The sequence below is a fragment of the Rhea americana genome, unplaced genomic scaffold (assembly GCF_003343005.1).
Source record: "Rhea americana isolate MKP2758 unplaced genomic scaffold, rheAme1 scaffold_361, whole genome shotgun sequence".
Lineage (NCBI taxonomy): Eukaryota > Metazoa > Chordata > Aves > Rheiformes > Rheidae > Rhea > Rhea americana.
The window spans coordinates 207,753-218,218 of record NW_028186492.1 but is presented as its reverse complement, the minus strand read 5'-3'; the positions used below and the strand labels follow the sequence as shown (position 1 = coordinate 218,218).

Sequence of the window (10,466 nt, the reverse complement as noted above, 5' to 3'; positions counted from 1 at the left end):
CGGGGCCCCCTTTGTTGCCTTTGGCGCCTTCCTCTATATAAGCGGCGCGGGCGGCGGCGGCGCGGTGCTGGCGCGGGCTCCGGCGGGACGCGGCGGCGGTTTCGCAGAGCGGGCGGGAGGATGGAGATGAAGAAGCGGCTCACGTTGGAGCTGCGGAACAAGAAGCCGGGAGAGGTACCGCGGTTGGAGGGGGGGAGAGGGAGGAGAAGGCGGCGGCTCCGCGGGCCGCGCTCGCCCGACACGTGTTGTGTGCGGGGGGGAGGGGGGCGGCTGCCGCGTCCCGTCCGGGCAGCGCTGCCCCCGACGGGGCGGGGGGCTCCGCGGCTTGCCCTGCTGCGAGGGGTGCGGCGCGCCTGGCCCCCGGGGCGTGGGCGCCCCTCTTAGCTGGGGATGGGGGAGGAAGGGGAGTGCGGAGCAGCGAGGCAGTCGGCGAGGGCGGGAAAGCGCCCCGCCGCGGTGGGCTCCTGCCCTCGCCCGCGGCTGTGGGGCGGCGCGCACGTGTGCGGCGGTAGCGGGGACACGCACGCACACACATACACACACTCATATGTACACATGCACACAGATATATATGCCTGTTTATGTATATATACACACATACGCACAAGATGGTGCGCGGCGGGGCGGGAGGCAGCTGGGCTGAGATGGCTCCCGCCGCGCGCGGAGCCGCCTAACATGGCCGGAGCGGCGCCGGCCGCGGCACACGCGGCTCGGCCATGTTAGGAGGCCCCGGGGCCGCCGCGCCGGGCCCTGCCCGCCGCCCCGGCCGCCATGCCGGGGCCGCTCGACGCCCGCCGTAATGGCCGCGGGCGGCCTTGTGGGGTCCGGGGGAGGGGGGCGGGGGGAAACGTGCTTTCCGCTCGGTCCTGGCCCCGCGTGGAAGGGCAGCGAGGGCTGCCGCGGCGTCGGCGCTTCCCCAGCGCCCTCCGCGCCCGGCGGGAGGCTCTATCCGGGGCGGGGGTGGGGGGAGCCGGGGCTGGGTGGTGGCGCGGGCCGAGGCCTGCGGAGCGGAGGCGCCCGGGGCGCCTGCCGCGCTGGGAAGCTGAGGCCTGGCAGCTGGAGGCTGAAATCAAGTGGAGCTGCCTGTCCCGCTCCGGAGTTTTGCTCGCCGCAGTGTTTTCCAGGACGTTTGCTTCCGTAGCTTGAGGAAAAGCAAGCTCAGGAGGACTGGGTGGAGGGCAAGTTGTTTTTCCGGGCAGGAGAAGCGCCCTTGCTGACCCTTGGTGTCACAGCGTGGCATGCGAGGCTGTCACCACCTGGGATGGCTGCTGGGCAACTCTGTCGCAGGCCTTGAGCTCAGGGCCTGCGCCGTGGAGGCGGCAGAATGGAAAGACTGGGACTACTGACGAACTGTTCCCCATAAATTCTGTAAAAAGGGCTTCYGTTTTGTGGGAAGGTGTCGAAACGTTTCTGGGTAGAGAGATTGGTGTGACAGAGCCCAGCTTGTTGGGGAAGAGACTCCCCTTGAGCCCAAGCTTGGGCTGAGTCAAGTGGGGCTATGGCAGAAGAGCTGCTGGGCTGCTCTGGCAGCGCCCCAAATGCTCATGTTAAGTCTGGTCAAAAGAGGTTAATGAACATGACYGATGTGGAAATAAAAACACCAAAGGTGGTGGTGGTAAATCTGTGACTGAGATGGTGTTTGCTTAGGTTTCACATGTGAGCCTGTAGGGGTAACTGCTTCCTGCATGCATTTGGTCAGTCTGCTGCACTCTAATAGCAGATTTGCGAGCAGCTTCTCTGCTATGTGTCAACAAGCATCTGCACCCAGTTCCCTTGTGCTCTTCCCCTTAAATCTTTTTGGTGAGAAGTGTTCACAGCATGGCTGTAAGTTGCTTTGCAACTGGGAAAGTTGGAGGGCCTGAAGATAACTTGCAGTAGGAGCAACTGGAGTTCTGCTGTTCAGCCTCCACCCTGAATCCCCGGGGGGGGGGGGGGTCTTTTTCTGTAGTGCAAATGAGCTGTTTCTCCTGCTGCAGAGTGGAGGAATATGGAAAGGGTGCTCTCTGGCAGCAGCTAAGTCAGTATTGACTTCCAGGGGCTTGCTTGCATGAGGGATTCAAGACTCTTCCAACAATCCACGTGACTCCCCCCACCCATCTGGAGCTGGGATGTTTGAAATAGTGCTACCGGGTTGTGAAGAAGTCATGTTGTCAAGAGGAACAGCAGTACAAACTTCTCTCCCTGCTGCTGGTGATTCATGGAGAAAGGGAAGAACGTTGCAAGCTCCCCCACAAATGTAGTCAGAAGTACTGTTTGGGCTCATTAGACTTTTGCTCTGGTAGTCTTGGTAGATAAAGTGAGGCTGACCTCAGAAGTGATATTCTCATACTTCAGTTATACCCATTTATCAGTGGGGTTTCCTGTCTCACCTGAGGGTTTTCTGTTAAGGTTAAACCTCTGAGAGGGGCAGAAATTCATTGTCAGGGTGTAAACATAAAGGATCAGAGCTGAAGAAGGCTGTGACACAGTCACTTGGCCTGAAAAAGGGGAATAAGATGATATCTGGGCTATCTTAAGTCACTTTTCTGTTACTCATTTTTTTTTTTTTGCTATCCTTTTCCCGTACCTGCTTTGCTGAAATCTTTGCTTCCCAGTGCCTTTCTGTGGCTAGTACCTCCATAGCCAGGCAGAGGAATGCTGCTGCTTCTTCTGGTGGGGCCAGTTAAACTGCGTTGCTGCTGAAGTGATTAGATCACACTGTACACAGCAGGTCAGCTAAGGCTTGAGGCTTGGATTTTTGTACCCTTTAAAAGTATTTTTGTCCTTCAAGCCTGTATTCATGGGAGCTGGTTTGTTGGTGCTGTGTGCACTGAGCTTTACTTCAGTAATGAGGCATCCCCTTACCTTGGGTCAGCCTTGCTAGTCCCACTGGCGTTTTTATAGTGCGATAGCTGATGGCTGCCATTCTTTGACTCTTGTGACAAACTGCTGTGTATCGGTAGCATGCTGTTATGGTCAACCAAAAATTAAGCTGTGAGCATAGAGAAAATGGGCCATAAATTAAGCTTTTTAGAGAAACAGAAGTTAAAGATCATCCTTTGCGGATGGCAAAGGAATTTGCAAAACAAGAGCTGTTTGGGGATGTGCAAGTGTCCCCTTAGCTTGCCAGATGCAGGCTTCCTCTTGTTTGACACCAGGAATTTGAATGGTTGGCATACTGCAGAACTGAACAGCCTTAGAGTGTGTGTGCTCTACAACCAAAGCTGGTGTAAGCCAGTATTGCTACTGAAAGAAGCAACCTTAGCTGCTTGTTGCTGTTCCTGCAGTTGCCCTGCCAGTCTGAAGTATTTGTTTTGTGATCTAGGGCAAGGATCTGACTTAGGTTAAAGCTAGTCTCTTTTTGGCCAGGTTAGTTTTTAAGCTGATAATGCTTTTGAGTGGCTGCACCAGTGAAGAACTTGAGTGCTGTCTTAAGCCAACTTTGTGCATGACAAACTACAATCTTAATTTAACTGGGTTCTTCTGTTTTAGGTGTTAGAAGCAAAATGAACTCAACTGCAAAACTGCTAGTTGAGCTTGTTTGCTTCTTGACTACAAGCCCTGGCTAACAGTATCACTTCTGGAATTTATGTGCCAATTCCTCTGGAGTTTGTGCCTGTTGTGAAGTTGGCATGGCAGCCATGAAAGTTAGTCTGGCTGTGATAAGACAAAGGGATCTTAAAATGACTWTCTAATAGCTGGTTGATCTGAGCAAGAGGTAAAATTGGAAAGCTACAAAGGAGTAATTTTGAGAGCATCACCAGCTTTCTAGACCAAGACTAATTTTGCATCTTGCTGTGAAGAATGTGTGGGCTAAAAGCATATTTTCAGAAATGGCTCATAAGAACTGGAGCTTGAGCGTTCAGCTGTATTCCTTTAGGGGGAGATGGGGTTGCCAGGTATGTTTACCCTTCAGCTRTTCAGTGGGGAGTGGTTCTGTGCTGGTGCTTCCTGGGCTCAGTGTCACAAGGGGTTGTACTAAATTAGCAGGTAGTGACTATGTGTAGTCTGCATTTGATCAAATATTACAGATGTCCGTGGCTTTGCTCTCAGATTCTAGGATTGAGCTCCTCTGCTTGGAGGCCTCTGTAGGCAGATGAGTCACCGTTTTTTTTTCTGTGGAGACTGCTGGGAATGGATGAGTCCTCTGAAGTCAGGTTTTCCAGTGTCTGAGGAAGACTTAATATTGATGAGAGACCTGAAGGGGATAAATTTGGGTGACTTTGGCCTTTTGTTTAATAAACTTAAAATGACACTTTGAAAGTTTGAGGCCTTCCACATGAAACACTTTGATGCAAACTCATGGTTCAACCCATTAATGTTTCTTAGTGGAGAAGGCAGACCTTAGCTGCAGTCATATCGAATGATGTAGTAGTAGTAACATATTGCATAGCCTGTATTTAACTCTGATTAGGACTGTGCCTGTTATAGAGTCTGACCCTAGGCCCTCACAAAGTATTTGGCTTTAAAATCTTTCATGACCTTTAAGAGGTAAGGAGACCTTCAGACATGCCTGCTGCTCTGAAGCCTCAGTCACTCAGCCTGATGTCAATTCAGTAGGTTAATGCAGCTTGACTTAAGGTGAGACTCAGCTGGGTTTATGATGACAGCTTCTGAGTGTCTCTGTTGGTAGGTGAAGGAGCTGGTTCTTGATAACTGCCGTTCAGATGATGGGAAGATTGTTGGGCTCTCCTCAGATTTTGAGAACCTGGAGTTCCTCAGCATGATCAACATCAACTTGCTGTCTGTCTCCAATCTCCCCAAGCTTAACAAACTCCGCAAGGTGAGTCAGACCTGTGGTCCCATCTCTGGCTGTGCTCTTAGACCTCTGTTGCCCTGTCCTTGGTGAGAGTTAAATTCCTGCAGTAGCTAGAAAAGGGTGACTTGATTGTGCTCTTCTTTCAAGTTGGCTTCTGCAACCTGAGTAAGTGAGAGCGTTTTTTAGTATAAAACAAGTATTTTTGAGCTCATTCCTTTTTGTAGTGTGCTTCTACTCACGCTTTTGCTGTTGTGCTACTGTCAAAACCTTCAGTAACAAATAAGTATTTTGGACTGTTAAGATATGGAGTTACAGCTAAAAGGATAGGGACTTGCTGTGTCCTGCAGTACAAAAGTGGCTGGGGCTATGTTACCTCAGCAAAAGGGTCTCAGGTGAACTGCTACTCTATGGCATGGTCTGATGAACAGGGTCTGGAGCTTGGATGTCCATTATAGTCCAGTTCTTAGGGGATTTTATTCCCTATATCATAAGTTGGATGCTTTGTGACTGTGTAATATTTCTTCCTGGCAGCTGGAGCTGAGTGATAACAGGATTTCTGGTGGCCTTGAAGTTCTAGCAGAGAGAACTCCTAACCTGACACACTTGAATCTAAGTGGCAACAAGATCAAAGACATCAATACCCTGGAGCCCTTGGTGAGTGAAAGGCTGTGCTGGGATCTAAGGGATGACTTTTCTTCCTTTGGGATGCATGTGTGTGCAGCAGAAGTCCAACATCTTGRTAACTGTTCCAACAGCACTTCATGGTTCTGATGGGAACAGATGAGTGGGTMCAATTTGTGGCTGGGCTAATAGTTAATGGCTCCTCTATCTGGAAAATCAGCAGCCAGTTGCTAAAAGAAGCATGAAATTGGGCTGGATGAGTAAAACTGTGGATGCAGTGCTCAGTGTCCATCTGAGAAAGGACCATTAATGGTTTGGATGCAGTTTGAGGTAGGTGGCACCTGGGGTGTCATGGAGATGAGTTGCTTGGACACCAGTGAGAGTGTCTGTCACATTAGTCCAAAGGTACTGTCCTGCAGGGCTATGACCCTCTTACCCAGGGAGATCAGCTGCAGAGTCAGGATCACAAGGGTGAAATGTCTGATCTAGGGCATTTTCCTAGTTAGCTATTGCCTTTGGGGCAATCTTTCCATCTGGTCCAGAAAAAGCTTAAAGCCATGTTTTATTCTGCTTTTGCTTAACCCAGTATACAGTGTGGTAGCTTGAGTGGGAGAGCTGCTATGGCTGTGCTGGAAAGCATGTCATGTGCAGTCTGCAGGCAGTGTAGTTTGGTCTACCTGCATTGTTCTCCTAGGTATTTTGTCTGACTTCTTGGGCAGGATGAATCTGTCCCAGTGATCCCTCCTGGGGGAGCTGGGCGTTTTGGCCCCAAGGAAGGGAAACTGTTAGGGCAGAGGAGCTGAAGAGGAATTTTTGCCAGGGACATTTAGCACAAGTAATAGCATATGTCTGAGGAGCACATGGTGCAAATAATGCATGTGAAGACGCTTCTGTAGTAGACCTGGGTAGTAAACCAGATGTTCAGAGGGTCTTCTAATTGCTGCTGGTCTTGCAAGTGGTCTAATAAATTGATTCTTSCAGAAAAAGTTGCCGAACCTGCATAGTCTGGACCTCTTCAATTGTGAGGTGACAATGCTGATCAACTACCGAGAGAGCGTGTTCACCCTCCTGCCCCAGCTCACCTACCTAGATGGGTTTGATGCTGATGACCAGGAAGCCCCCGATTCAGACCCTGAAGCAGATGGGGATGGATTAGAAGATGAATATGAGAATGGGGAAGGTAAGATTTTTTTTTGTTGTTGTTTTCTTGGGAAAACCACCCCTTGCACCCTTCTGCAGGATCTTATTGTTGAATAAGTGCTGATTGTAACTTGCCACTAAAGTAGGGGCTGTCTAGATAAATCTCGTTCCTTTCTCAGGCAGGCTGCATGAGATACGAAGCTTGCTCTAAGCTAACTGGTCTTGTTGCTAGCATTCCTTGTGCATACTTATCCTGCCTGTTGCTTGTGTAGCATGCTCACACCTCCTACCCCCAGTGCTATCTGGGAATAGCAAGTCTTTGAGAACCATAACATCTCCCCCTTTTGGTAGAAGGTGAGGAAGAAGATGATGATGATGAGGAAGATGATTTGGATGAAGAAGTTATTGATGATGAGGAAGATGAAGATGATGATCTGGAAGGTGAAGAGGAGGAAGATGGAGTAGATGATGAGGTGAGGCTTTCTGACATAAGTACGTTTGTCCTCTGATCTCCTTGTGACCCATCTGACCAGATGTCWCAGATGCCTGCTTGTGGGCAGATCTGAGGGATGCTGCAGCAGCCTCTAGCTTTTTCCACAGAGGTGCCTCTTGACTCCTCATCTATGGAGTTTGTGAAATGGGTATTTGTCCATTGCTTGGCACRGTACTTCACATGGCTTCAAGTGATAAAGCCATAAAAATTCCTTTGTAGGGATTGGAGAAGCTATGTAAGAAACAATAGTGCCTTTTTTCCTGCTGTTAGCTTGTAGCTGTCCTTAGGAATAGGGTAAAGTGGGAGCAGAAGTGAAGGAAAGTGATGCTGCAGAATTACACCGTACTCGTGGGCTTGTGGTCCTTGTAACAAAGTGTGCTATTTTGACTGAAGGAGGAAGATGAGGAGGAAGATGGTGAGGAGGATGAAGAGGATGAAGCCGATGATGGTAAGTTGAATTCTAACGAAGTAGTTACAGAGCTGTATCAAGAGTCTTGCACGTTTGCTATGATCTTAGGATTTCTCTGGCTTTTGTACTATACTCTTGTCTTCAACTTTTTCCTCATGAGAAGTGCAGTGTTCTTACCTATGGGCATGGGTGAAACTGCTTATATCTAACTGACTATAGTGATGGTGATTAAAACCAAGGGGTCAAACAGTGCTGATGGAGGAAAACTTTTAGTGCCTGTTAATACTAACCAAGCTGAGTAAGTCTGCCAAATATTAAAAGGGTAAATGGCATGGCAGACTGGTTTGAAGTAGCTTGAGTTGATATTCCTTGCAGGAGCTGKACTTCTGTCATAGAAACTCTTGTTAGCAGCTAGGATTTGTTGCTGGTACTTCTGAGAAAATGCTCTTAGAGCTACAGCTTCCTCTGGATTTTCAGCTGTGGGGGTGGGGGGAGGACTGATCTCCTTAACATGAATCTAGGCTCTTGGGCTAGAGCAGACTAAAACACATGAATGTTGACAGTATAGTGGCTGGCATGACTTTAAATGATCTTGTATGAGCTGGGTCAAAACCGAGTGAATTCTACAGATGCTACAGTCTTGGAGGTGCTTACTAAAAATGTTCTTTCAAGTGTCTGGGGTTGTAATATGTGGGATGCAAGGAAGGCATAGAGAATAGTTGATGTCTTATGCTAGCCCAGGTGTTTCTGGGGTGCAATGAGAGACGGAGCCTGGTGATCTCCATTCCACAGTGTCATGAGTCTAGTCTGTGCTTGTCCACAAGCAAGCTGTGGCTGACATGGCTTGAAGCTACAGTTCAAATGCTGTTCCACAAGACTGAACAGAACTTCACACTTCACCTCTTTTTGCAGACCTTCCCCGAGGAGAAAAGAGAAAACGAAATCTAGAGGATGAAGGAGAAGAAGATCCAGAAGACGAAGAGGATGATGAGGATGACTGATCCCAGCGAGCCAATCAGTTTTACAGACTATGACTGTGCTTGTCTTAACCTCCCCGTTGTGTCTATGTGAGACTGTAAATCCCCATCTCCCAGTCCTCCCCCCTTTGTATGGCTGCAGCGTCCACAATATATTTTTTTAAGATGTAGAATACTGTAGGCATTCAGGGGAATCTTCCATACAAGGCTCATTCTCACAAGTATCTCATGACCAAAGGCTTTCTCCGTTCTGTGGTTTGTGCAGCAGTTTGCAAAAAAAAAAAAAAAAAAAAAAAAAAAAAAAATTCCTCCTAGGGTATCTTTCGTGTCTGAAATCAGCCTTGCCACACACTGGACCCAGAGCTCCAGCTCGCCACCCTGCTTGACAACCAAGAAGGCGTGTTTGCTTTCCGCATGCCCTCAGACCAGCTTTCTGAAGACGTTTGAGCCATCTTGAGCAGTGGGTGCAAATCTGGTTCATCTAAATGGACTCAAAGTAAATGATTACTGAGGTCTCTGTGATCAAAAATAATGGTGATGTGATCTCTGGAGATGCTTGAAGATACTTTAGTGCTGGGGATGTGGGGTGCCTGGGTTTATTGGGGAGGGTGACTGGCTGCTTGCAAGACCTGGTACCTCTGATGCACCTTGCAGTAGCCCTGCACTTGCTTTCCTATTTTTTATAAACTGGAATATTTTTCCCGTTGGCCACTGAATATCTCTGACTTGGACATTCAAGTAAGTCTGCTTTGTGGCTGTTAGTGTCTTGCTGTGATGAGGCTTTTCCTCACCCTGTAACAGTTTTTCTTTAGGAAGAGATAGGAAATAGCAAGTTAAGGGATACTGCACTTCTGTCAAACTCCATTTCGCACTGTACAGAACACATTCAACCAGTATCACTGTGATGCACCTAACTCGGCATTCCCCGGGAGACCGTGTTAGCCTATATATTCTCAGGGTCCTTCTGCTAGCCAGTAACAGCTCTGGACAGTTGCCTCAGTGCTAGCCTGGTGTATGCATCCTCCTTTTTCCTTTTCAGTGTGAAGAGAAGTGCATTGATCAGAAATCCAGCTCTTTCCCATTCATACTATTTATGCACTACAGGAATGCAGACAGTGCTGTGGAGCATGTGTCCCTCTGGTCCATGTTTTCCAGAACAGGGAGTGGGGGAGAATCCAGCCAGGTTGTAGCTCTCCACCATAGGGTTTCTGACCTCTAGCTCTTCCTTACTCTGCCTTGAGGCGTTTGGACGGCACATTTGTTAGCTTCTGGAGAGAACTCTGGCCCTGTGGCATCCAGGGATAGTAACTGTTCAGTATTGGGTGCCTGAAGATGCATGCTCAGGCAGGAATAACTCCAGTTCCACCTGGGTATGTAGAGACAGTGTTGAGGCTCTCCACTGGTGCAGATGCACTGGCACTTTGTGGAGTTCCTGGTTGCTCTGGGCAATCTTTCAGCACCCAGCACTTGAAGGTGAGCTTCACAGCAGTTCCTTCAGAGGAGTGTTGTGTGTTGCAGCACATCTAAGTTTCTGTTGCTTTGTTCTGTTCTTGCTGTTGTCTCTTGCATTGTACAGTAGCTATAACCATTCAGAGAACTACTCCTGTAAAATGCAAACTGAGTAACTTATAAAATGTTAAAGGAATTTAAAAAAGAAATTTCAGAGCAGCAGTTACTTCTAATTTTTCCCTGCATTTTTAGCAGATTGTATGGATTTTATATTAGCCTAGTAACTGTCAGGTTTTGATTGGTCAGACTAGTCCCAGAAATAAGGATCTCCAGCCCTTTTGTATCTTTTGTTACAAAATTTGGATAAAACTTTTAATAAAGACTTCAGTTTTTAAAAATCCATTGCAATGAATGCTGTCTTCACTGCCTCTGCTCTAGGAACATCAGAGCTGCAACCAACCTGCAGAACTACTGGGTTGAAGTTTTGGGGCAGTTTTTCTTGAGCAGCTGGAATCTCTTCTGGGAGTAGTGACTGTCCTGTTCATCCCAGGCATTTTTTTATTTTTATTTTATTATTATTTTTTTTTTTGCTCTGAGCCCCAGCTGAAGGATTCCTGGTAAATGCTGTGGGGTGTTTTT

General features: G+C 48.4%; 1 protein-coding gene across 2 annotated transcripts; it reads left to right on the top strand.

Moving 5' to 3' along the window:
• The first annotated feature begins 36 nt into the window (after positions 1-36).
• On the top strand, positions 37-10,227 carry LOC146591713 (acidic leucine-rich nuclear phosphoprotein 32 family member B). Of its 2 annotated transcripts, none has more exons than XM_085312375.1 (7): positions 37-174; positions 4,613-4,762; positions 5,270-5,392; positions 6,341-6,539; positions 6,854-6,972; positions 7,386-7,440; positions 8,314-10,227. In XM_085312375.1, the coding sequence occupies exons 1-7, from the start codon at positions 121-123 to the stop codon at positions 8,400-8,402; spliced, it is 789 nt and encodes a 262-aa protein (XP_085168501.1). In that variant the 5' UTR covers positions 37-120; the 3' UTR covers positions 8,403-10,227. The 2 variants fall into 2 exon arrangements, with proteins under 2 accessions (XP_085168501.1, XP_085168500.1); XM_085312374.1 differs by having other exon boundaries at positions 6,851-6,972.
• The last annotated feature ends 239 nt before the right edge of the window (positions 10,228-10,466 follow it).

Excerpts from the sequence above, each read along its gene's own strand:
- LOC146591713 (XM_085312374.1), top strand. The coding sequence starts at position 121 with ATGGAGATGAAGAAGCGGCTCACGTTGGAGCTGCGGAACAAGAAGCCG. Across the intron at positions 175-4,612 it reads GGAACAAGAAGCCGGGAGAG|GTGAAGGAGCTGGTTCTTGA; the intron begins GTACCGCGGTTG and ends CTCTGTTGGTAG. Across the intron at positions 4,763-5,269 it reads AGCTTAACAAACTCCGCAAG|CTGGAGCTGAGTGATAACAG; the intron begins GTGAGTCAGACC and ends TCTTCCTGGCAG.